This window comes from Rutilus rutilus (assembly GCF_951802725.1).
Source record: "Rutilus rutilus genome assembly, chromosome: 11".
NCBI classification, from domain to species: domain Eukaryota; kingdom Metazoa; phylum Chordata; class Actinopteri; order Cypriniformes; family Leuciscidae; genus Rutilus; species Rutilus rutilus.
The window spans coordinates 37,856,816-37,884,341 of record NC_140216.1 but is presented as its reverse complement, the minus strand read 5'-3'; the positions used below and the strand labels follow the sequence as shown (position 1 = coordinate 37,884,341).

The following is a 27,526-nucleotide window of genomic DNA, read 5'->3' as shown; positions in this document are numbered from 1 at the left end:
TAAAAATGGATTCAAATGAAAAATTAATGAAGAATATTCCAGCACTTATGAAAATTGTTGTAGGGTTAGTCTGCAATAAAACACACACACACGCACGCACGCACACACACACACACACACACACACACACACACACACACACACACACACACACACACACACATACATATATATACATACATATATTATATAAACAAACTTTTATGTAATTATATATATATATATATATATATATATATATATATATATATATATATATATATATATATATATGTACAGTAGTCAACATTTGAAGTGGATCAAAAAAAGTTAATCAAAGTTGTCCTAAGACAAGAACGGGTATTGTTCAAAATTCATATATAACTTTGATGAAAGGTTTTGATCCACTTCAAATGTTGACTACTGTATATTAAAGATTTCTTTAAAACAACAGAGATTGTGGTGTGTAAATTAAAAGTGTTTTTGTGTGTTAATGGTTTAATCATCAGTCATTGTACCACCAATTACATTTGACCTCTTTATTTCATTTTCATATGAAGCCCCTATATAAAAATACTGTAAATTAATAAATATCTTTACAGGCATTTTACAGTGTACATTTGATACGGTCAGGATAAAAGCATTCGGTTTACCATACAATATCAGGATTACAATTTCAGATTCGACATTCCCTTTATCTAGATACAGGAAGAGAGAAAGAGATACAGAAAGAGAGAGAAGATCGTTTGCATGCTTGTTTCGTACTCAAATATCTGTTTTCTGTACGCTCAAGGTCTCCTGAGGTCATCAGGTAACTGGACACTGATTGGCTGTCTGTCTGCTCAATACTGTTATCCGACGCTGCGTCGACAGTCTCTGCTTCTCCTGTCAGCTCGACTCAGCCAATCAGAGTGAAGAGCTGTCAGCCTGACTCAGCCAATCAGAGTGAAGAACTGTCAGCCTGACTCAGCCAATCAGAGTGAAGAACTGTGCAGTCAAGAGTGTGTGGGCAGCGAGCCGTCATGGAGAAGCGCTCCGCCCGTTGTAGGAGATTTGAGAGATGGCATTGCTGGTGTTATCCAAAACCTCCTGCGAACAGACAAACACACGGCCGAGTGTCAGTGCGAGATGCGCACTCAAACTGACGACTGACATTTTTATCTACTGTATGTTTTTACCAGTCCTGTGTGCCTGTGGAACAAACGGTGCAGGATAAGAAACACTTATAGTGTTTGTTCAGATAACTAACCCTAAATACGAGCAATAGTAATTTAATGCAAGTGTGACATATACGTACAGAGAATCATAAGACACTTGACACATACTAAAGTTCCATAAAGAACTACTATAAAATAAATAAATTATAAATTATGTACTTGCGCTTTAAGGCAAACTGCTGTTTTTTTCATGCACTGGGTCAATTTTGAGATTTTGCTTCCATAATATGTCTTCTTTCTATATAGACTATATAGCTGAAAGAAAACTCCCATACTCCCATACTCTGTAGCGGCCATGTTATGTCCTTTTGCAGTCTTGTTTTTGTTTTTAGGCTGTATGAGAATGGGTTTTCATGCTTGAATCTTCAAAAACACCTTATTTTCCCCATATTCTCCATTGTTGCAGCTCCTCTCTTCCCAGTCTGTCAGTAACGCTCTGTTTAGTTCCTGTCTCTATGAAGCCCCTCCTTCTGAAAAGCACAATGTGCTCTGATTGGTCGGCTGGAGAAGTGTGTAGTGATTGGTCAACCACTGGTCAACGCCCCGCCCCTTTATTTTGCTTACACCTTGGACGGGAATTATTTAAATGAGGAATATTGTGACGTGTTCGTTCCTGAAAGAAAACTCAAGACTACAATGGAGGCGTTTCAGGGAGTTCAGAAACACTGACACTGATATAGAGAATAACTCCCGCTGGAGGAACTTTGCAGACTTTTTCATGCTCAAACAGCAACATTACACAGAAAGATGAACATGTAAAAAGCATAATAGGTCCTCTTTAAAGTTTATTAATACACTGTAAAAAGTGAACAGTTGGATCAACTTAAAAAAATTACTTCAATTGGTAACACCTAAAGAAATTAAGTTTTCTCAACTTAAATGATCACGTTTTATCGTGAAAAAACGTGATAATTTAAGTTGAGAAAACTTAATTTTTTTAAGTTGATCCAACTGTTCACTTTTTACAGTGTATCTTCTTGAGGTTTTTACAGACCTTTTTGTACCTGACTTTATCCAATGTTGAGATTTCTGTTCTGGAAATGTATGCAAATTAGTGCTTATTTAATTAGATTAAATATGTGTTGTCTGCATCTTTAAACATAACATTTCAGAAACCTTGTAATACAAATGTACTCTGATTAATCAACCTGGGTACGTATGGTGATGTCTATTAATTCAATGTTACCCTTTTCACCTGATCTGAAGCATCTTGACCCATCAAGGCCCTTTTAGTCTCCAAAAAGTCATATAGGAACTCAAAACCACGATAAAAAAGTAGTATTTTACTGACGTTTTTAATTTCTTTGGAATCATAAGACCAGGAACATTTAGAAAGCGATTTGAATTGAATGTTGCCTGTGAGCCGGTCCACACAGACTGCACAAACATACCAGCTCCTGTCGTACCTTCTCTGCCATTTCGTGCGAGTGATGCAGTGAATGTTCTCTCTCCAGAAACATGCGCTGCTGTTCGCTGCTGGCCAGTCTGCAGGTCAACCACGTGGACAGCGTGCAGCTGCTGATGCCCAGACACGCTAGAGACATGACAGCCAGATGAAGAGAGCGCATGGTGTCCGGACGCTTGACCAGTGCGCGGACAAACTGGAAGTTCAGGATTCCACCAATTAACCCACAAATGCAGCAGGAGGAAAATAGGATCATCTGAGAGAGAAACAGAAACATGCATAATGTTAGCCGTTTGTGTCTATTGCATGCGTACGTCATTAAAATAACGCATATCGCATCTATACATTATTCAAATAATAACATATTGCATGCTCACAATATTAAAATAATAATTCACAATATTAGAGTAATGCATACAATATATAAAAAAATATATATATTTCATGCATACATCATTAAAACGCATATTGCATGCTCACAATATTTAAATAATAACACATATTGCATGCATACATCATTAAAATAATAATGGATATTGCATTCATACAATAGTAAAATAATAACACATAGCATATTCACAATTTTAAAATAATAATGCATATTGCATGCTCACAATGTAAGAATAACACATGCACACATAATTAAAATAACGCATATTGCATGCATTCAATAGTAAAATAATAACACATATTGCATGCATACAAATTTAAATAATAACACATATTTCATGCTCACAATGTTAAAATAATAAGGCAGATTGCATGCTCACAATATTAGAATAATAATGCATATTGCATGCATAAAATATTCAAATAAAAACGCATATTTCAGACATAAAATATTCAAATGATAACGCATATTGCATGCTCACAATATTAAAATAAATACACATATTGCATGCATACATCATTATGAATATTGCATGATTACAATAGTAAAATAATAACACATAGCATACTCACAATTTTAAAATAATAATGCATATTGCAAGCTCACAATATAATATCACATATTGCATGCACACATAATTAAAATAATATTGCATATTACATGCATAAAATAATAATGCATATGGCATACATACATTATACATAGGCTATATATATTTTTTTTTACAAAGCGTTTCTCCTTGACACAAATTAAAATATCAATTTAATTTAATATTCCATTTAATTACTTTTGTAGTACTTAATTTAAGTATACTTTTAAGTACTTTTGTGGTGTTTGCCCATGCAAAAGTAACAACCATAATGCTAGGTTCCCGGGGTGTTGCTATGCAGTGGCTAAGGTGTTGTTCAGAGTGATTTCCAAGCTCATAAAGGTCAAAGTACATTAACCTGAAGAGTATAGCACAGCAGAAATACTGTAAACGGAGGGTGAAGACGAAACCCTTGTGTACAGGGAGAATGGATTGTGCTGCTCTGTGTTTTTGGAATCGCTCAGACCACGTTCAGACAGAGACATTATCTGCCAGCTCAACACTTCAGGACAGATTTGACCTCAAATTACACAAGAAACTTCTGACTACAGCACATGAACACGTTGGATAACACACTCCCTTTTAGTGTGCTAGAAATCTCTTATAGCTTGGTATTGTATACTCCTATCATAAATTGCTTACGATAAAAGGCTTTCCAAATGATGGTTTTGTTGCGAGACAACATGATTAAACTGCGCATACTTGAACTATTTGTTATATGCAGTGCACTGAGTATGTCTAAAAAAAAGCTATTTATCAGCATTTCCATTCATTTTAAAGGTTGCTCAGCTCATTCATGCCACCCTGGACGTTTGCAACCTGCATACTACTGCTATCTCTGCTCATAAGACAATGGAGCTGAAAGAATACACAACTATTTTTAAATTGCCATCAGTGAAAAAGCGTGTATGTTTAATGCATCTATCAGCAGGCGACATTTTTTTTTAATGAAAAATGCACTGTAACTATACTTCTAACTTTCACTGATTTAAACATGCAATGTTTTGAGGTCATGTGACAGCATAGCATCCTACTATTTGAAACATTTCTATCACGCATACAATTTCAAATAAGCATTTGATTTCAAAATCAGCCATTCTGTCATTTCCCTAAATTGTTGCATTATTGATTCTGCTAAAACTGCGAACCGTCTCTAATATTATTTTACTGTAACAAAAATAGCACGCAAAACATACTCATCAGCAGCATACTACTATACTAGTCTTCCATTCATACTGAAGCGCAGCCTATATCACATTACACACTGAAGAGAAACAGCCAAAACACTTTGTTTCTCGCAGTATGTTCTGTTTAAGTGTTTAAACCCTGCTGACTAAAAGTCTATATGATTTAGAGACACAATGCTTAAGTGTTCTTGAGTAGCTCCTGACGTTACTGTCAGGAATTCAGAATCATTACAGGCAGACGGGGAGGGTTTGCGTTTGGCCGTACAGTAACGTTACAGTCAGGGGCATAAAGACCCAGAGAAACTAAATCAATCAGGAGAGGAGAGAGATAAAATGAGAAAGAAGCGTGTTTGAGGACAAACCTGAAAGCGTGTACACAAGACATCAGAGGAAAACAAGTAATGCTATGAAAAGAGACGTGTGGAGAGTTGGATCAGAGATACATGGAAGCTCTCAGACTGAGGTTTCTCTTCAGTATTGATTTGTGATTAACACTCTCCTCTGGGGCGGCTCACTCCACTCCAAGGTGGCTAACTGAATCTCGTCTCTCCAGTGAAGTATCCTGGGATATTCACACACACACACACACACACACACACACACACACACACACACACACACACACACACACACACACACACACACACACACACACACACACACACACACACACACACTCATTGAGAGTGTGAGCTGGAGCTGGTCTCTGATGTGCATGTTTATATTGACGTCCACAACAAACTATTTCTATTCTAGATTTAGTTAGCATTTCTAAATTAAGAACACACCAATAATAGGAATGTGTGTGGTGAGACACGGTCTGTGTTGCGCTGTTTGGGATATTATAAGGCCAACCTTTCATGTTTGTGAATGTAAAGGTCTGCAAAGTTTCCAAGATCATGACAAATAAAGAAAAAAGAACCGATTCTTTGATTTGAGTTGTCTCACGTCTTAGCAAATTTGCATAATGGCCGTCTGTAGTTTTCATTGGCTGCTGGCGAACAACGTCTGCTTTGCTCCGCCCTCAAACACAGTAGTTGTATCTGAGACTGGAAAACGCTGTTTTCTGCTGCCAAAGCAAATCCACTTTGCTGCACTTCCAAAGGATGAGATTGATAAAAAGGAAAAACCGACGCCATTGTTCGTGTCACTGTGTATAAAGTACTGAGGAAGAGCTGAAACTCAGATATAGTAATGAGCGTTTGGTTTCTGACATGCACCGTAAGCGGTCGACCAATCACAGCAGACTGGGCCATCTGACCAATCAGAGCAGAGCAGGCTCTCGGAAAGGCGGGGCTTAGAGAGACCGAATCCCTGATTGAACGGTTTCAGACACTGTGAGAAAAGAGCTGATGCTTTATTATGAGAAAATAATGTGTTTTTTGCTTGGATGCATGTAAACCTACTTTAAGAGACCTCAAAACTAAATTAGGAACCTTTAAAAAATCAATTTAATACAGCAGAAATTGTGTTCTACTTAAAATGGTTCCAATTAGAACCCAAAACCATTTAAAGTTTAATTTAGAACCTTTTATTCTCTACAGCAACAATATATACTGGTGCTTTAAATAACCCAGAAACTGATCTGAAGAACCTATAATAAAACTCAATCAACAGTGCAATAAAGCAGTGTTTAACACTGAAGTATAAAAAAAAGTGTATGTGTTCTTGTATATGCTGGAAAGAAATGGTGTAGGATTTACTTTGAAACTATTTTCACTAAGGAATTTCACAAATAATTACTAAGAAATGGCAAGCAACACAGTGAATTTACCATGAAAAGTATAAAGACTGAAATAGTATTTTGCATGGAAAATATATTCCAATAATCTTTGAAAAGCACGATCTGGGAGACTATAAAATGTGAACTGGCTTGTTTACAGTGTGTGTTCAACAGTAGTGTACAGTACAGTTGGATGTGTGCAGGAGAATACTAAAGTGCGTACTCACAATCAGTCCAGTCCTCTTCCGTGCACACAGCATGCCACACAGTCCGCAGATCAGAAACTATGAGAGACGAAACAGGACCGGTCATATTTGATCAACTTGAATGAACCAAATGAAAGTCCAAAATAACATGAATGGAATTGTGACCAAATGTTATTACTGGATTCAGATGACAGTAGAGTCAGTGCATATAAGAACTGAACTGGACACAAATGAAGTTACACGAGTTAATGATGGAAAGATCTCACAACCTCACAAAACAGTCTTATCTGACATTTCTAGAGCAAATAGAAACAGTATTTATCTGTGAGTAAACAACTACCTAAGACAACTTTATGATGAATCATTAAGTTATGACATTAGAAATTGTGCCATTCTACTTTATAGGTCAGATTACCGTACTGTACAATATAGATATCAGTTACATCACTCTAGTCTACACCATGATGTTGCCTATAAATGGTATTTTCATGGTACATTAAGGTTCTTACAAAAATACCATGGTACTATGGATGCCCAAAACATGTTACCTTTTGACTGACAACAAATCATTTTTAATCAGATACTGCACAAGCATTCAGTGGCTGAGAGTTTTGCCAGAACAGCTCATTCATTGAAGCTGAATAGAACTAAAAAAAGTGAGACGTACACACACTCCGCTCCATACCGGAGAAGCGTCGCCCTGCTGGGTCTTGTGCTCGGCTTTCGCCCGGATGATGCCCACCACGCCCAGGGCGATGCTGGACACCCCGAGCCCTATCTCCAGCGTCGACAGAACCAACAAACTCCAGATGATCTTCCGGCTGCTGCACATCTTCGCTCGGGCATCCTTCCTGGCCGGTGCGCAAAACGCTTCACTCCATGTCTTCACAGATAAACACACATTAAATCCAGAAAAGTCTGCAGATGACATCAACTTAAGTGATTTCTCCCAAACAGATCAGTGCGCAAAGGCGCTCTCCATGGTGCGTAACCGCCACCAGTTTAACTTTACCCTCCTCCTCACTCTGTTTACCATGCTTCTGGTCCTGCCCCATGTGATTTCCCTCAGTTTAGACAGAGTAAATGCTCCGCCCTCAATCACCCCCGAAATTATTTCACACTGCTGCAGTGGAGCGCTTCTAAAATAGTTTTATAATCGCTATTTAATTGAATGTGTAACGTAATTCGTTAGAAGAATAATTGTTAATGACGTTCTAAATCGATTCTGGCGGGAGAAGTTGCGAAGAGCGCAACACTGTCAAACAGCGAAGCAGGTGTCCTGACGTGCGCGCGCACAAACACACGCTTATGCGCAATGGTGCGTAAAAGCGCTGATTGTGGTCAATGTGCATTTTATTGCATAAAACACCCGAGTTGAACACATAACGACACATGTCAGCACAGCATATTAAGACATTCAATCACATTTCATTAGAAAGGTTTTGAGTGGAGCGAATCCATATAGTCCTCTTGGAGAGCTTTATATAGGAGACTAAAACAATAAGCATGCTGTTTATGGGCACTTTTGAAGCCTTTTGATGCTCTGTGATTATATTTGTGGAAGTTCCCACACATTACCAACGCGCAATTGATGCCTAAAACATTTTAAGGGACTTTAAAGAGGAAAAAAAGAAAGAAGCAAAATGGACATTGAAATTGTTCTTATTGGCCAGGCAGGCAGTGATATGGATTCCTATAAAGCAGATTTATGCTCATTGTGCAAAGCATTATAGAGTTATCTGCTGAGCGTTACTGTGTATTACCACAAGCATTTTGTTATCTCAGGTCACAACAAATGTTTGATCATTTTTGCATTATCCCTTACTCACTGGTTGGCCAGAAAGGAAAATTGCAGTCTTGAAACAAAATAATTAAATTTATCCAACTAAATGGCCTCTAAATAATTCATAACCAGGTTTCATATAAAGAATTGAACAAAACACTGCAAACAGTTGCTCTGTGAATGTCAGTAACAGACTGTAGCACTTCATCCGCTCATTAAAATAACATCATAACAACACAGATGTAGAAGCCTGTCCTCGTCTACTGCAGTGTGTTCAGTGTTTCTGCAACAAGACAGTTCATCCCAAACCTAACAGCAACTTTCTGTTCGCGTTACCGTAACAACAGCAGCTCTAAAACAAACAGTGCAGGTATTGAACAGTTTCACTGCAGTCATATTTCAGGTAGCCTATTTATTTATTTATTTATTTATTTTTTATATATGTTCTTCACCAGTAAGTATTTCAACAAAGCAAACCAAGTCAGCAGAAAAAACCCTAAAAAACAATTAAACCAACAATGGAAAGGTTTGCCCATCTGATTTCCAATAAACAATCAATCTGAATTTTTTTTTTTAAACATCCATCAATTTTGGAAAATAGTGGTTAATTGGGGGTTTTCTTTACTAACAGAATAATCAATGTTCTTGAATTTATAAATACATTTGAAGATGAAAGAACTTCTGCCAATTGTGAACATTATGTACAAAATTCTGACAAAAATAAAATATAAAGGCAAAAATAAGTTAATTTGTCTTTTATATTAATGCAGGTGCACACGCGCACAGACACACACACACACACACACACACACACACACACACACACACACACACACACATATAAATACACTGTAAAAATGATATGACCAATAAGTTGACAACATACATTTTTACATTGCTTTAACTCATCAAATTGAGTTAAGCAATTTTCAACTTTTTATAAAAGTTATACAAGATTCAACACATTTTTAAGTCAGTTTAATGTAATTTATAAACATCCAAGTTTATTGTACTTGGATGTTTTGTAAATGTATAAGGCAGAAACTTTTTTTTTACAGTGATATCAAAATTGTTCACATTTGTTCACAATATATATGCTGCATATATATACATATAACAAGCAAAACATGTTGTTTATGCCGTCAGGATTTCTGGATTCCTTTATAATTTGTCTGCTAATCTGCTTGGGAACATCAGCTGTCTGTAATCTCACCACTGCACCAGACACCCCCGTCTGCTGAGTCATCAAACTAGCGCTTCTCCACCTTCACCCAGTGTGTCCTCCCTCTCTCCCTCATCTGCAGGGTTTGTGGGAATGTGAAAGAGCTGAAATGATTGTCAGTTTCCAGACCCAGTTGTGACCGGTGGTCTAGAAATAGCAGGGTGGAAAGGGTGGAGATATTTTTAGCACCTGCGACCATGTGTAAAGAATATAAGGAAAGCAGGGTGTATTGTTTGCTCCTCAGGTTCTGCTGTAATATCACATTTCTGAAAGATTGTTTGTGCTGCATATTCCTGTGAGGTGCCAACAGTTTATCACTTGTTAGCCCCAAAATACACAAAATGTGTACAAAGTAAACTTTACAGTCAACTAATTATTATATAATTGATATGCCACCTGACTTAAAGGCTGGACTGAACGTTTCTCACTGACAGCATTGTGGTGGTGTCTACATGCAGTCTCATAAACATGATCATTCCAGCATGATTGATCTTCGAAAAGAACAGACAATTCCCCTAAAATGCTGAAGATCAGAATATTTTATGAGAGCGAGTAATTTCCCCTCCCGTGGCGGTCCTGTCCTGTCGTTTGTCCTCCTGTGTCTCAGTATTAACTTCCATTAGCATCACTGCAGTATAGGACAGAAGAGCTGCTTATACACACGCTCTCACATCCTCCGTCTATTTATAACCACCGCAGTCTGTTTGTGTCTGTTCATCCTCCTCCTTTCTCTTCCTCTTTCTCCATATAAATCACCATGTTCCTGTCCACTTGTAATCTCGGCTCCGTTCCACAACGGTGAGCTGCCTTGCTGTTTACTGCCTACATAGACGGCTACTAGGGATGCTTGACATTTTCAACCCATACCAGACATTTGGACACTCATGCTGGAACAGACAATGGCCCCAAATTAGAAGCATAGCCTTGTCCAAAGTCTTGGTATGCTGAAGCATTAATATTTCCCTTCACTAGAAGTAAGGGGTCAAGCCCAACCCCTGAAAAACAATCCCACACCATAATCCCCCCTCCACCAAACTTTACACTTGGCACAGTTTTGGTAACGTTCTCCTGGCATCCGCCAAACCAAGACTCGTTCATCAGACTGCCAAACAGAAAAGCGTGATTCGTCACTCCACAAAACAGGTTTCCACCGCTCCAGTGTCCAGTGGCAGTGTGTTTTACTCCATCTGATGCTTACCATTACGTGAAGCTCCCGCCGCAAAGTTTTTGTGCTGATATTAATGGCAGTGGAAGTTTGAAATCAGCAGAGCGTTGGCGACTTCTACACAGCATGCGCTCGGTTATCCCGCTCTGGGACTTTTCCTGGTTTTCTACTGCTGTTCTACATGCTTCCACTTTTCAATAACACCACTTAAAGTTGACTGTGACAAGGATGAAATTTCACAAACTGATTTATTGCAAAGGTGGCATCCTATCACAAGTGTTCGTAAATGCAGACGGCACGGCTAGGTGCTGGATTTTTGACACCTGTGGTTGGAATGAAACATTAATAGGTGTGTCCTGGATGTATAATATTCATGCCTGATGCTTGTAAGGGTACGTTTACATGACAACGATATGCTTAAAACTGAGTTTTTCCTTTGAGTTCTCCGCGTACAGACGACACCATTGTCAAAACGATCCACATTCACACGGATCTGTGAAAACGACTAAAAACGCTGTATTTTGCTGCCAGGCCAGTAGATGGCGATGAAACACTATAGACTGAACACGTAATACGTCATCGTCTTCAAAGATTCACATTTTTGTTGTTTACACGGAGACCGTTTCAAAACCCTGCACTTTGAGGGGTTGTTTACACTACGCCGGTTTCAAATAAAACTTTTTATGCGTTTTGGCCGTTCGTTACATGACAACAGCGTTTTTGGGTGCCTGAAAACGCAAACTTTTGAAAACTTGTTTCAAAGTGCAAGTTTTTGAAAAAGGTCTCCATATAAACAACAAAAAATGAATCTCTGAAGACGATGACGTCATGCACATGCGTATTACGTGTTCGATCTAGTGTTTCATCGCCATCTACAGGCCTGGCAGCAGAATACAGCGTTTTTAGTCGTTTTCGTGGATACGCGTGAATGTGGATCGTTTTGACAATGGTGTCGTCTGAAAAACGTCTCCATAAGCATATCGTTGTCATGTAAACATACCCTGAAATGCGTTTTCAAAAGTTTAAGTTTTCAGGCATTGTTGTGTAAATGAACGGTCAAAACGCATAAAAAGTTGTACGTTTTTAGTTGAAAACGGTGTCATGTAAACAGCCCCTCAATTGATCATCAATCATTTGTTTACAGGTGTCACATTGATTTTATGTTTTATCATCTAGTAGTGCAATGACATCCAGTATATATTTTAATGTGGTTTAAGTGTCGAAATGCTTTTGTGGCGCCCCCGTCACATTATTCGACTTTAACCCTATGATGTTTTGACTTTTTGCATCATTATACAAGAGCTCATTTTCCCTGCGATAACTATGTCAGTTTTGTCACACTGTAAATGTGCCCATGTCACGGATCGCCCTGGAGCCTTGTTTAATGGTCCACAAGGGAGTGCTTGAATCTGAAGGGGTCCTGCCAACATGCTGGTTTATTGGCACATAGCGAGAACATCACCGCCTGTGAGCGCGTGGGACCCGGTTATAATGATACGGCCGCTGCTAACAACCAGGCTCAGTTAAGTTTAGAGTTTCAGTGTTGTTGTGTGTCCCTCTTGTAATCCATAATTGTCAGTGCCTTGTTATTATGTGACGCTATTTGCTAAGTCAGTGACAAACCCCATACTTGAGTTAAAGTACAGATACCTTTATTACTCCAGTAATGTCTGCTTCCCTTCTTTCTGCTGCTAGAAAGAAATGAGACAATTGCCTTTAAATGTTAAACATCGACTTATGAGTATAATCTGAGCCAAACTTGACTTCATGCACTCCGAAAATTTGGACACAATGCACAGATTAAACCAGATAATGCGAATGTTTGGAAAAATCATTCTGAACATATTTGTATCGTGCAACAATGATGCAAACAAGCTTGGGAGAGCAGTGTTTTATAATGAACATATTGAGTGCAGCTATTAATCTTTGTGTTAGCTGTGCATGGTTAGTTCAGGTTTGGCTCAACTTTCTTGTCAGCATTAGCAAAATAAGCTAAAGCTTCTTACATTTCCAGATTCTGACAGAAAATCCCTGTTGGCCATTGACAGCTCCCACATTTAATGCATGGTGACATGTAACTCTTCAGCACACAGCCATCATGAAAAAGTAGAAAAGTGTGAAAAGCATGACAAGTATTATGTAGTATGTGTATATATTATATTGCATAATATATTATACAAATGAATCAGTTTGCATATAGGCGTAATGTAATGGCAATGAAAAATTGTGCATATTATATATATATGTGTGTGTGTGTGTGTCTGTGTAAATTCACCAAAACATGTTTTTTGCATGTATCTCAACATGGAAATTCACAACTTTCACTTTTTGAGGAACTTTTTGTTGTAAAAAATCCTCATGGTTGCAATGAAGTTCTGCACTGGTCAGGAAACAAGGACTCGGGGGTCGTTCTTACATCCCTGAAGAAGATAAAGAGAAAAGAGCCAGTGGCGACTCTGCTTGAGAGGGCAGTGTTTTATCTGCGGGAAGATCGGTGCATTGTTTGCTAATTGTTTGAAAGCACCATTTTTCTTCACACTAGCCGGCATTAGGCACTTCAGAATGCTGATGTTGTAGGTTTCACGCAGGAAATTAATGCACACGGGCAAAATACTGCAAAAGATGTTGCACACAGTAGTGAAAGTGTGAAAACACACATGCACACTGACAGAATCAAGTAGAGTTTGCCTGTTCAAATAACTACATCATTCTTTCATTAGATTGATTTCTGAAGGATCATGTGACACTGAAGACTGGAGTAATGATGCTGAAAATAAATATATGTTTTAGAAACATAGACGCGTTTATCCAAGTTCTAGAAATGTTATTGCTGAAGGTTTTCTGAACATTCAAACCGTCCAGTTTTTTAAAATGTAAAAAAAAAAAAGAAAAAAAAAAAAAAAGTTTTCTTGCACTGTATAAAATTATATGATCAATAATGTGTTTCATCATTACTTTAACTCATCTCAACTTTTTTAGTTGTTTTATACAAGATTCAACTCATTTTTAAGTCAGTTTAATATAATTTAAGTTGAAATGACTTACAGCCAAGTTGATTGTACTTAAAAATTTAAGGCAGAAATAGTTTCTTCCCAATGTGTGTCTCATTCACGTTAGTTTGGACTCGTTATGTTTTGTATTCTGCCTTCATCACTCATCTGTTGTCATAGACACTAATAACATTCAGCTGTGCACTCATCAGTCACCATCATTAACACCTGTATATATGTTCAGTTCAGTTTCAGTTCAGTGCCCGGTCTCGTCTGTGTTAAGTGTGTGTTGCTCTCTGTTTGCCTTTCTGTTGGATCTTTGGAGAATAAACCTTGGAACTGAATCGTATACGTCTTCCTCATCTGTCTGCCGGCAACCACCCGTGACAACGTGGTTTTACGAGCATTAAGGAAACATTTTGCAAACATTATGACTCGAGAATGTTACTTTTGAATGTCTGAGAGCAGTAATATTTAAAAAACGTTAGATGAACGTCCAGCTTCAAATGTTTCAGGGAAATACATTTCAGGAATGATGTATAAAAAATGTGCTTGTGCTAACATTTATTAAACACCAGACAACTTTGAGTGTACTAACTGTATTAACGTTACTGCAAGTTTGTTCATAACTTTGAGAGAACCTTGCCTGAACGTTCTTGTTCCTGTTAGTTGGGGCCTTGGTGAGCATAAGATAATTCTTTTAAAAACATTAAAAAAAATCTTAAATATTCCAACATTTTGACTGCTAGTGAATAAATAAAGTAGGAAGGATCACTTTTGGGAATGTTTCGGAGAACCTTATGGCGTCTCCATCTGAAACAATTGATCGGCTTCTTCCTGAACCGCACACAAAATCCCAAAGGTTTGACTTCAGCGAGTCAGATGGACTGAAGGGGAGGATGAGGATGAGGAGAAGTGTCGTGTTGCAGAAGCCTCAGTGTTTGATGACTTGGAGAAAGTCACTTAACCTGAGAAGAGCCGCGCAGCTGCAAAGACACAGAGATCAATGAGTCAGGTCCTCTGTGGAAATCAATCAAACTCCAGCTCGAATAAAACACACTCCGACTGCTTTAACGCCAGCGCTGTCTCACATGTTTCTCCTGAAAGTCCTTTGGAGGCACAAATGTGTCAATAGTTGTCATACAGTACGAGTATAGAGCTATGAAATGAACGTGGAGAAGCTCAGATCGTTTGATTAGAAAGATTTCGACTGCAGACTTTATATCTCGGCAAATCTGAGCACAACTTCTGAAACCCCAGATGAGACACATTTGAGATTACTGGAATCTGTTTCTCACACTGTAAAAATTAGTATTGTTTATTGAAGCTATAAATAAAACAAGATTATTGGCTGATTTGGGCCCCCGGTTTGAATCAACACCACCGTTCGCCCCTCTAGCGACGGCCCTGAATGTATTCATAATGTACATTATATTGTCTTTTCATAAATAATTGTAACCAAAGTTAAAATGCATTATAATATTTGCAGATTCCTTGTAACATCTGAAATCGATTGTTTGTCACGTGTTTTAATGAAATAATAATTTCTAAATGTATGTGATTACAACGCATTATAAGATGTATCACAAGGCATAATTAATGCATTAAAAACACTTATAGGGGCCGCTCACATATCGCGCATAAAAACGCGTCGAAAACGCTAGGCGCGCCGCGTTCTCCTTTTTCCAAAGCGCTCGGGTGGTTGCGCTCCGGAGGCGTCTGTCGTTGCTAAGCTTGGTTCTTGTCACGTGACCTGCGGTGCGCTTGCGGCATTCTGAAAAGTTGAGATGTTTTTATCTCGATGCGGCGCGGACGCGCTTGGAAAAAACGAGCGCGTCGCACCGCGACCGCGTCGCTTCCATTATGAGCGCGCATACCGCGCGGCTACATTTGAAATAACGACCTTGCGCGCGCAAAAGACGCGATATGTGAGCGGCCCCTTATAATGCATTATGTATAAAGGCTTTAAATAAAGCGTTACTGGAAATACTATTTCAGTCTTCCTACTTAAAATTTACACATTTAATTTCACAGTTGTGAATTATTTGTGCTATTTAATTGCAATTTCTGAGTGAACAATGTTTCAAAGTAAGTCCTAAACCTTTTATTTCAGTGCAGAGAACAATTATTACATTGGTGTTTTTTCTGCACTGCATGTGTGAGACCTGGTGAAATGATTCTGTCTGACCTCAGTTTTTACATCCGTTGGCAGTGAAATAGCAGTCTAAGAAAGAGACCTGACAGCCTGTCAACGGACGTCCAAACGTGTCCGATCCTCTCAGCGGGACGGGGCTCCATATTCTGACAGCCCAGTGAGTGTGAGTCCATGTGAAGGACTGAATTAGGAGAGAGCTTTCCTGATTTACACAACAGGGCCCAAAGTTCTTCATGAACGGTGGAACTTCTCTCAGATGCTCAACAACATGCTTTATATGGTGAATAATAAACATATTAGGTTCACAACTCAAGCATGCAAAATATTTTCACATTCACATAATACTTGAGTGAGATAATGTTAAAAACTAAAGTTTAAGCGAAACATGTTCTTCTATGTTCATAAGAGAACATTATGAGAACTTTGCCTAACGTTCTTAGTTCTTCCTGTAAGGTTAATAGAACGTTCGTTCAAAGTTATCTGGTCTTTAATAGCGTTATCAAACATTAGCATGATACATATCAACGTTTTCCCCGAAACATTTTAGTTGGATATAGTCTAATGTTTTTTAAACGTTACTACTTTCTGCTTCTTTCAGATGGTTTAGAGAACATTCAAAGTAATTTTCCCATAATACTTGCATAATGATAAAACATTCCCTTAAAGGGATACTCCACTTTTTTTGGAAATAGGCTCATTTTACAACTCCCCCAGAGTTAAACTGTTGAGTTTTAACGTCCATTCAGCCGATCTCCGGGTCTGGCGGTACCACATTTAGCATAGCTTAGCATAGATCATTGTATCGGACAGGACCATCAGCATCTCTCTCAAAAAAATGACCAAAGAGTTTCGATATTTTTCCTATGTAAAACTTGACTCTTCTGTAGTTACATCGTGTACTAAGACTGACGGAAAATGTAAAGTTGCGATTTTCTAGGCTGATATGGCTAGGAACTATACTCTCATTCCTGCGTAATAATCAAGAAACTTTGCTGCCGTACCATGAGTCCAGCAGGCGTAATGATATGACGCAGCGCCTGAAAATAGGTCTAATAGGTTAGACAAACTTAGTCCCGGTCATGTTGGAAGTTACTGAGCTGGGGACTATTTTCAGGCGCTGCGTCATATCATTACGCCTTCTATACCCATGGTACGGCAGCAAAGTTTCTTGATTATTACGCAGGAATGAGAGTATAGTAGAAAATCGCAACTTTTCATTTTCCGTTGGTCTTAGTACACGATGTAACTACAGAAGAGTCAAGTTTTAAATAGGAAAAATATCGAAACTCTTTGTTGTTTTTTTTGAGAGAGATGCTAATGGTCCTGTCCGATTCAATGATCTATGCTAAGCTATGCTAAAAGTGGTACCGCCAGACCCGGAGTTCGGCTGAATGGATTCGAAAACGGTAAAACTCAACTGTTTAACTCTGGGGGAGTTGTAAAATGAGCCTATTTCCAAAAAAAGTGGAGTATCCCTTTAAGAAAAAAAAAATATATACTTTTTGTATATTTTAAGAAATAACATTTTCATAACTTAATAGCAACGTTAGCAAAACTTAGAACATATTTTTGTTAGGCGGGACAAAGGAACGGCAGCTTATTTTCCTTATACATTCACATGCATTTTATAGTAAAATCTTGAGCATCAAAGACTGGAGTAATGATCCTGAAAATTCAGCTTTGATCACAGGAATACACAGGAATTACATTTTACAATATATTCATAAGTAAACAGTTATTTTAAATTTGACTGTTCTTACTATATTTCTGATCAAACAAATGCATCCTTGGTGAGCATTAGAGACTTAAATTTTTTTTTTTTTAAACATAACCCCAAATCTGTAAAATATGATAAAAATAACACGGCCAAACATTTTGCTGTTCAGGATTTACTTGCCCATGCACAGATTAACCGTACACTTTAGAATGACCTTGTTTTTCTTTCTGATATTGTCCATCTTATATAACTGTGGGAAGCATTAAACACAACCTGACATGGTGAAAACATGATCCGTGTCACGTAGCGAGCAGAAGTGCTGAGGCAAACGTGCTGCTCGCTCAAGACTTGCTCTCTGAAGGACAACACGATGCCATGCCTGTGCCGTTGGGCTGTTAGCATGAGACTCTCTGTCTCCAGAAGAGCAAGTCCTGACCATGACATCCTCGGCCCCGCTTCCTTTCAAAGCTGCCTTGGGAAAGTCAATGGGAAAAACACTAACAGGAACGTTCTGCCAAGGTTCTCTCAAAGTTATGAACAAACGGTCTTCCAGTAACGTTAATAGAAAGTTTCATTCAAAGTTATCTGGTCTTTAATAATGTTCTGAAAACACAAACATTTTATTTATACATTGTTCATGGAACATGAAACATTTTAGTTGGAATTTCATTGGAATATTACTTGCTTTAGAATGTTCAGAAAACATTCAAAAGTATCATTCCCATAATGATCAGTTGGAATGTTCTCTTAACGAGATATTCAGTGAGACAGATGCATTATGGGAACACACTGTATGCTTTATTTAGGTCAGCTTTATTTAGTGTGGGATCTCTATTCTGACATACGTTTAAAAATAAAATAGGCATACAATATTATCCAGAACATCACAGTTTGATAAGAGCATGTTTAAAATGGCCTTCCTCTGTGAGAGAGTATGAAAGCTGGTCTAAGAGGAAACTATTAATCTTTCATGAATTATTGAAGTACTAGCTTTGTCTCTGATGTTTCTCCTTAAGGAGTTATCATTTAAAAATACACAAAATAATCAATAATTGACCTACAGGAAATGTATTGTGAAAATTAATGTGGACAATATTAGAGTTTAGAATATGATCTGATAATTTTGATAAACCTGTAAATATACTGCCAATAAAATAACTGCATGCATACATAAGCATATATATATATATATATTTAAAGGAATGCAAAAGTGCAGAAAATAAATACATAAATGCGTAAGTGCAAAAATAAATGTGAAAGTGCAAAAATAAATGCATAAATAAGCAATAAATGCATAATTGCAAGAAATTAGTGCAAAATAAATGCATAACAATAAGTGTAAAAAATAAATGCATAAGTGCAAAAAAAAATTAGCAAAAATAAATGCATATGTGCAAAAAGTAGTGCAAAAATGAATGCATACGTGCAAAAAATGTGCAAAATAAATGCATAAACAAACTTAAATGCATACATGCAAAAAATTCGTGCAAAAATGAATGCATAAATAAATATTTCAATCCATCCATCCATGAAGAGTATATCCAGCTCAAAATGAACAAGAACAAAACTCTATTATTACTCCAATTAAGTAACATGCAATGTTTGGCTTCTAGATCTAGAAGCTGCAGCCCAGAGGTTTAGGAGGAGTTTGAATCAATAGCATCTGTTCTGATAGCTTCCTTATTGATTTGTGCAAAATGTTGGTGGCCTTTCGGAGAAAATGATGTCCTAATTTGCTCAGAGGGAGCCGGGAGAGATGGAGGTTGTGACTTGAGCTGTCGGATGTGGTTGTTGTTGCGTCTGCGAGGCCCTTAGTGGATGTTTGATTCACTGCGGCCCTTTACGAAACTGTGACTGTTACCCAGATCCAAGATAAGATTTAGACTTGATTAGGTCTCTGGTGCCATAAAAAGATTTTAGGTCATGGATGAGAGATGACAGTATGTTGTTCTCACAAACATTTCAGATTAAACAATGAGACGTGAAATTGGATTTCACTGTAGTGTAGAAAATGTTCAATCAATTTGTGTTGTAATGTCACATAAAATAAAATAAAATACTTTTTTAAACATAATAATATAGTTTATACTATGAAAACTTCAAAAGTGTCTCTCCTGAGACTATAAAAACTGATATGAACAAAGAAATTCAGCTTGAAAGCTCAAAGAGACAATTCTTTTTCAAAAGTAGTTGTTACAATTCCCGTCTCGTTATCCCTGTTTTGTGTATAAGGACTCTTATTTTGAAGTGCATTTCCTGTTCCTATTGTTTTACTGTTTCACTTCCTGTGTTTAGTTCTTGTTTGCCTTGTTTCCATAGCTGCCTTGTTTGTTACCATAGTTACCCTTGTTAGTCTCCATAGTGATTGATTATGCTCGCCTCATAATGGCTGCTTGCAGCTTTATTTGTATTTTAATATTACTTTCAATAAACTGCATTTGGATCAATCTTGTCTCTGAGTCTCCAAGGTTACAGAAGTTGCCTTTTTAATCATTCAAATATTTAATAATGGCTTCATTATGCACATTATGCACAGAAAACCTGACTGAGGCATCAGTAGAAAAAGTGGCATGCCACCCATTTAAAAAGGGTTTCAATAACCAAACCCAAAGTATGAGCAACAGTGACTTTTGAGAATGGTTAAAAACATCCACTTACGAATGAAACGCATCTCAGATATTCCCTCGGCCGTTACGGGACTGCTGACATACCAACTCTAAACGTTACAGTCGCTGCTGCCAGATTTATGCTGGCATCACACTTTTCACACAGTTTGGATCCACATTCAAATCCCAGACTAAGCAAAGCGCAGCTCTCACGCTGTGCGGCGCTCACACTGTGTCCGTGAAGGTGGAGTGGCACAGCTCAGCGGGAGCGCTCTGTTTGCAGGGCCCGATAATGAACTGTAATTGCGAGGCTCAAGCTGGTCCGTTCGGCTTGTTCACCCGCTGGGCGTCTCTACGGGACTCCTTTAGCCCCACTGAGACTCACTAATAGCCCCTAAAGCTGCCTGCAACACTTCAAATGATCCCTTTATAGCGGTGATTAATTAGGAGACAGGTAGTTAAATATGTGGATTGAAGGTGATGCTCCAGAGATTAACGACTAATGACTCCAGCATTTCCTTACGCTGCCCTCAGGTCAGAATATAATACTAACATACTGCCTACTAGTACTATTTTTTCTAAACAGTATTGATAAACATTTCAAACAGCAGTACACATGGTTGTCACATGCATGGTAAAATCAGCAAGTGGCGTACAGGTCATTTTTAAAATCAAAAGCAGGGTAGGTGATTTGTTCCAGAAATTGTTTTTGTTATGCTGGTTTAAAGTCTCTTCACATCCTGATAGCAGTATATATATATATATGTATATATCATCTGTGGAAGGCGTAGGACCATAAAATGTACATCCAATCATTGCATTCAGTCCAATGTCCTACCTCCCTGTCAACATATGTATTTCCATACCCCCGCGAATCCCTCATGCTATGTTCGACAGAAGTCAGTCACAGAGCAGCGCAACAGAAAAAGCAGCTGCCTTTTACAGTTCCTCCTGAACAAAACTTAAAACTACTGTAATTTGGAAGAGATGGAAACCCGTGATGTTATTCTCGGAGCGGTTTGTGACTTGAATTTATGCGTTTCAACGCCGAAATGAATCTGCAGCAGTCAAGTGGTACAGGTCAGTGATCTTTAAGTTGTTTATTGTTCATTATTATTGTAATGTTATGTGCTTTAAAACATGAGGGAGTGTAACACTGTCTCTCGTGATGCTTTTGTTCGCTCCCTGCTGTACGTGTTCATGTGTTTTGAAGGAGGCGTGGCTTCGGAGGCGCTCTGAAGGGAGGGTGGGATCTCATGCTTTCAAAGCTAACTCGCTATTGCTAGCCGCTCCGAAAATTGCCTACCTTTAAGTATTTTTTCCAGTATTGTTAACTACGGGAACGTTTACTTGGCAATGATGTACTAAAAACAGAAAAGTTTTTACTTTGCGTTTTTGAAAAGTTTTGCGCACAGACAACAACGTTGTCAAAATAATCCCCGTTCACACGGACCCGCGAAAACAACTAAAACCGCTGTATAATTCATGCCAGGCCAGTAGATGGCGATGTCACTTTGTAAAGAAACACACGTTTTTGACATGACGTAACCGTTTTCACAAAATAATTTTTTGTAGTTTACACAGAGACGATAATGGTATCGTTTTCAAAATCTTGTACTTTGAAACCTTTTTTCAAAAGTTTACATTTTCAGGCCCCCAAAACGCCACTGTTGTGTAAATGAACCGCAAAAACGCATAAAAAGTTTTCCGCTTTTAAAATGGTGTCGTGTAAACGTCACATATCGAGTACGCTTTACAAGAAAATACAATTTGCGTCTTTGGGTTGAAATGTTAGAGTTGTGCACAGATAAATTATGTATATAAAAAAGAAAATCTACATTTATGATAATATATTATATGAAAAGTTAATATTCACTGCCCGGCCAAAAATAAATAAATAAATATCTTGACCAAATATTGATGCATCAATTTTTGGTCAAGATCTTGTGTTGTCAATGCAAGAGTCCAGCACTCTGTAAAGTCTCCTCCAGCACATCCCAAAGACTTTCAATGAATTTAAGATCTGGAAATGATTCTTCAAGCTCCTCCCAACCATTCTTTCACAATCTGATTAATCTTCCATCCTGGAATATGGCCATGATGTGTTTCCTACATGGTTGTTTAAGAAATGAAAAGCTACACACTCCATCAGTTAGTGTTAGAAGAACTGTTGCCAAACATATAACATGCTAGAAACATAATACCCACTGCAATAATGATCCAATCATAAACTCTTAACTATTTGACTATTTAAATTGTTTTTTTGTTTTTGTTTGCCCGGGCAGTGTATATTATATCTATAAAAAAATAATCAAATATTTGTCTAGCTCTCTCTCCATTTCAGTGGGCCTGATTGTGATGTTATGCGAACAGGCGCTGCAGTCATAAACTTCAGGCTCTGACATTAACACGCTGCAAAGCAACCAAACACACAAATTATTGTACAATCGATATTGGTCTCTGGAGAGAGGTCTTCGCTGTGAAAGCCTGCACAACACGCTTTAACTCACTTTTATTGCTATTTGTTTATCAATAGGACATTAGACACGATTAACCCTCCTGCTGCGAGATTAGACTCGCTCTTCAGATCCTGCTTACTTTAGCACTGCTTCTGAATATGGGATTATAAATAGCACTGACATTTTAATAATCTATTAAATAGGAATGCATCGCCTGAAAGAGGTAAAAGCGGGTGTTTTATTGAATTTGGGATGATGGATTGAAGTCTCAAGAGGCCCAGAGAAAAATATTATTGCTCTGGAGACTTTCACACTCGTATGAGATCTGCTCTCTATTTAATCTCAGTGCTTGCTAGGAGAAATGATTGACACAATATCATTTGTTAAAGGGATACTCCACTTTTTTCGGAAATATGCTCATTTTACAACTCCCCCAGAGTTAAACAGTTGAGTTTTACCGTTTTAGAATCCATTCAGCCGAACTCCGGGTCTGACGGTACCACTTTTAGCATAGCTTAGCATAGATCATTGATTCAGACGAGTCCAGTAGCATTTCTTTCAAAATGACCAAAGAGTTTCAATATTTTTCCTATTTAAAACTTGACTCTTCTGTAGTTAAACCGTGTACTAAGATCGACGGAAAATGAAAAGTTGCGATTTTCTAAGCCTATATGGCTAGGAACTACTCTCATTCCAGCGTAATAATCAAGGAACTGTGCGGCCGTACCATGGGTGCAGCAGGCGTAGTGATATGACGCAGCGCCTGAAAATAGGTCTAATAGGTTAGACAAACTTAGTCCCGGTCACGTTGGAAGAAGTTACCGAGCTGGGGACTATTTTCAGGCGCTGCGTCATATCACTACGCCTGCTGCACTCATGGTACAGCCGCACAGTTCCTTGATTATTACGCTGGAATGAGAGTAGTTCCTAGCCATATAGGCTTAGAAAATCGCAACTTTTCATTTTCCGTCGATCTTAGTACACGGTTTAACTACAGAAGAGTCAAGTTTTAAATAGGAAAAATATTGAAACTCTTTGGTCATTTTGAAAGAAATGCTACTGGACTCGTCTGAATCAATGATCTATGCTAAGCTATGCTAAAAGTGGTACCGTCAGACCCGGAGTTCGGCTGAATGGATTCTAAAACGGTAAAACTCAACTGTTTAACTCTGGGGGAGTTGTAAAATAAGCATATTTCCGAAAAAAGTGGAGTATCCCTTTAACAAATGATATTGTGTCAATCATTTCTCCTAGCAAGCACTGAGATTAAATAGAGAGCAGATCTCATACGAGTGTGAAAGTCTCCAGAGCAATAATCTATCTATCTATCTATCTATCTATCTATCTGTCTGTCTGTCTATCTATCTATGCATCTATCTATCTATCTATCTATCTATCTGTCTGTCTGTTGTATTTGATAACAATAATCAATGCACTGTGAACTAACATGAACAAACAATGAACTATATTTTTACTAACATTAACAAAGATTAATAAATGCTTTAAAAATAAATTGCTCATTATTAGTTTATTTACTAACTTTAACACGAGATCTTATTGTAAAGTGTTAACGAGATCTCATTTGTATTTTTTCGTTCTGTTCTGGCTGCTCAGCGGAAATATTTTCTGCACCATGATGACTGAAAGCATCCAATTTGGTTTGGATTTTAAGGCATTTACCCAGAGGCATGTCTTTCCCGAAGGCAATCTATTGTGTTCCTCAACTAACTGTAACCCTCAGAGATTCCACATCCATTACTGACATTTGTGTGTTTGGTATGGTTTAATGATTTCAGCAAGAGGTGGATGTTTAATGAATGAACTCGTCGTTAATAATTGAAGGGCCTGGAATTGGCATCCAAACTCTTCTAGAGGGAAACGGCATGTGTTTCACTTTCACTGACCTCAGGCAAACGTGCTTTGTGTGTGTGTGTGTGTGTGTGTGTGTGTGTGTGTGTGTGTTTGCTGGCATACTCGATAGGATCAAACAATTCAGTCATCTCATCATGTCTGTTACTCTGTGCTGAGCCTTCATTTGTATTCTCTGCAATGCAGCAGCAACTATCTCTCCATCCATCCATCTATCCATCTATCCATCTATCTATCTATCTATCTATCTATCTATCTATCTTTTTATCTATCTCTATATCCATCCATCCGTCCATCCATCCATCCATCCATCTAGTCAATGGAAAGTCCCCACTGTGATAGAAAAACAAACGCGTGCGTGTGTGTGTGTGTGTGTGGTTGTCTTGTCTTATCTCAGGTGACATCTGCTGTGTCAGTGTCCATTCTCCCAAGTAAACAAGACCCTCATTAACTATTTATTCTCCCACACAAGAGAAGAGTGACCCACGCGTCTCCGGAGACCACAGGAACTGCCCACTAAGGTGGTTTGGGTGAGATCGTGATGAACAGAACTCTGTGGCTTAACCGAGGAGTGTCTGAGGTAGTGGTTTATATTTCACAGAAGTGTAAGCGAGAAGTTTGTGGCCTATTTAACTGCGCAGAAACTCTGATGACACAAGTGGAACAAAATAGAGGCCAGTTAAAGAAAAGACATACTGAAGTGTGTCTGAGTGCATTTAGGCTAAAGACCACCACATTTTTTTTTTTTTTTGGTAATAAATAATATCCAAATTTGAAATACATAATAACCTTTTAAATATTACCTAAAAAGACCTTTTCACTTGAGACAGTAGATAATCACCTATCAACCACTAAGATCACTCTAGCATCAACACAATGTGTTTTGCATCTCTCTCTCTCTCTCTCTCTCTCTCTCCAGGCTCAATGAATTGTGAGCCACTGTATACAGTAGCAAACAGACAGATGCAATTAAATATCATTAGCCTCATAGCATAATTGTCTAAGTCATTTTTTGGCCAAATTGTGATATCTGCCTAACTTTACTGTCCTACCACTGCTGCAAAACTTGTCTTGTTTTCCAAAAACATTGAAATATGACTTAGGCAATTATGCTATGAGGCTAACGATATAGAAATATTTTTATATATTATCCAGTAGTATCTACTACATGCATGATGTTTCAATGTGGCAGGCTACAATTACTGGTGAGTTGTCACAAGTGCTATACCTCAATAACTATAAAGCTGTGCAGTAGATGGTAGTTCAAACTCTAATATTGTTGTGATGTTGCGGCAAAACAAGTGAACACAGTAAAACTACACTGTCTGCTGTAGTAGTCAAGACTTGGTTTCTCTATACTATACCTTGCAAATATTCACTGGAGTAAAAAGAGTGACAACTATACCACGACACGCCTCATTTAAACTAACTAACTAAAGAGCATCAAATGTTTTCGCGGCTTAGCCACATGATGGCGCTCATAAAACTCTTAATCGATTATGCATCCCCCCCCCCCCCCCCCCCCCCCAGAAATAATATCCAGCTGTTGCTAAATTAAATATATATCTTTATATTTTGCCTATTTATTTTTATACAGTTCCTTATAAAATATGTATTGTTCCTGGAATAAATAAATCAATAAACTATATAGTAGTAGCCTATCATATTGAGAACCGTGTGATGTAGGGAAAATTTGCTGGAATTTCTATTTAGTTGTTTTACGCACAGACATCTGACAGACATTTGAGTTATTAGCGGTAAAGTTCATGAAATGTCAGGACTGTCCTGTCACTCACCTCACTGTTGAGTGATGCTGTGATTCCCCTTGCTTTTGACTCGTCATTGTGAAAGACATCTAGTGGTCATTCAGCGCTCTTCACGCTCCAGCGCTCACTCCTGAAACATTCATAGGTGTCCAGGAAATGTGGGAGCATTACAGGTGTAGGACAGGGATAATCTTCTACGTGCCTTTCTTTTTCTCTTTCAGAGGAAAGTCCCTCACACTCCTTCATGCGCATGCTAACACAGAAAACCCCTCAGTAAAACACAAACAACTAAACGTGTAATTCTTCCTCAGAACTTCGGTGAGATCAATGCTGAAGGAAAACATGTGCTGCCCATTCCCAGACAGAAGGTGACTGAATGTTTCATTTACCGAAGTTATCATCATAATCCACTTTATTTTGCAACGCGGAAGTAGCTGTTTTCTGTGATGTGCGAGACTTCCGATTCATCAGCATCTACAGTTGAAGCAATAGCTCACTGTAAGAATAACAACAATGAGCAGTAAACTGGAAAACTATTTCCGCTTCAAACCAGTGTGTATATAATTACGACTATTAAAATAATGACAAATACCAGTTTGCAATATCAAGCAGTATAATAAGGAAACCACAAAAAAAAGTTTGGTCATAATGACACAAAGTCGAAATTATGACATACCACGTCATAATTGCATAGAACGATAAAGTTAAAATAATTTCCCCTTTATCTCAAAAATATGACTTAGTAACTTATTATTTTGACTTTTCATCTCCCTTATGTGGTGGAAATGGGCTTTGTACAGCTAAAACTGGAAGCCTCGCACATTCACATTCACTAATTTAATTTATGAATAAGATGGATAAATAAAATAAAATATAGTTCATGTTTAAGAAATTAAACTATTCCCATGGTACTTTTCTAGATAGATTGAGGCCTGTGACTTATATATCCATATACAGCAGCAGATTATGTTGCTCATTTAAATCCTTTTGGACTCTGGAAGAGTTTGATGCTTTTACCTTGGGTGTGTTCCTCAAAGAAATCAATATTTATATCTGAATTGTGACCACAGGCACTGTAATCCTATTCCAACAGAATG

General features: G+C 38.0%; 1 protein-coding gene across 7 annotated transcripts; it reads right to left on the bottom strand.

Annotated features, from left to right (window-relative positions):
* Positions 1-505: 505 nt before the first annotated feature.
* On the bottom strand, positions 506-26,895 carry tmem196 (transmembrane protein 196). Of its 7 annotated transcripts, none has more exons than XM_084422675.1 (5): positions 26,460-26,895; positions 7,365-7,580; positions 6,719-6,775; positions 2,603-2,857; positions 506-1,068 (listed from the first exon to the last, which is right to left on the bottom strand). In XM_084422675.1, exons 2-5 carry the CDS (start codon positions 7,527-7,529, stop codon positions 1,000-1,002), a joined length of 546 nt encoding a protein of 181 aa, XP_084278801.1. In that variant the 5' UTR covers positions 7,530-7,580; positions 26,460-26,895; the 3' UTR covers positions 506-999. The 7 variants fall into 7 exon arrangements, with proteins under 7 accessions (XP_084278801.1, XP_084278799.1, XP_084278800.1 ...); XM_084422673.1 differs by lacking the exon at positions 26,460-26,895 and adding an exon at positions 7,731-7,829; XM_084422674.1 differs by lacking the exon at positions 26,460-26,895 and adding an exon at positions 7,731-7,816 and having other exon boundaries at positions 7,383-7,580.
* Between the last annotated feature and the right edge of the window lie 631 nt (positions 26,896-27,526).

Excerpts from the sequence above, each read along its gene's own strand:
- tmem196 (XM_084422670.1), bottom strand. The coding sequence starts at position 7,628 with ATGTCATCTGCAGACTTTTCTGGATTTAATGTGTGTTTATCTGTGAAG. Across the intron at positions 6,776-7,364 it reads CGGTATGGAGCGGAGTGTGT|TTTCTGATCTGCGGACTGTG; the intron begins GTACGTCTCACT and ends CGTCTCTCATAG. Across the intron at positions 1,069-2,587 it reads AGAAGGTACGACAGGAGCTG|GAGGTTTTGGATAACACCAG; the intron begins GTATGTTTGTGC and ends GTCTGTTCGCAG.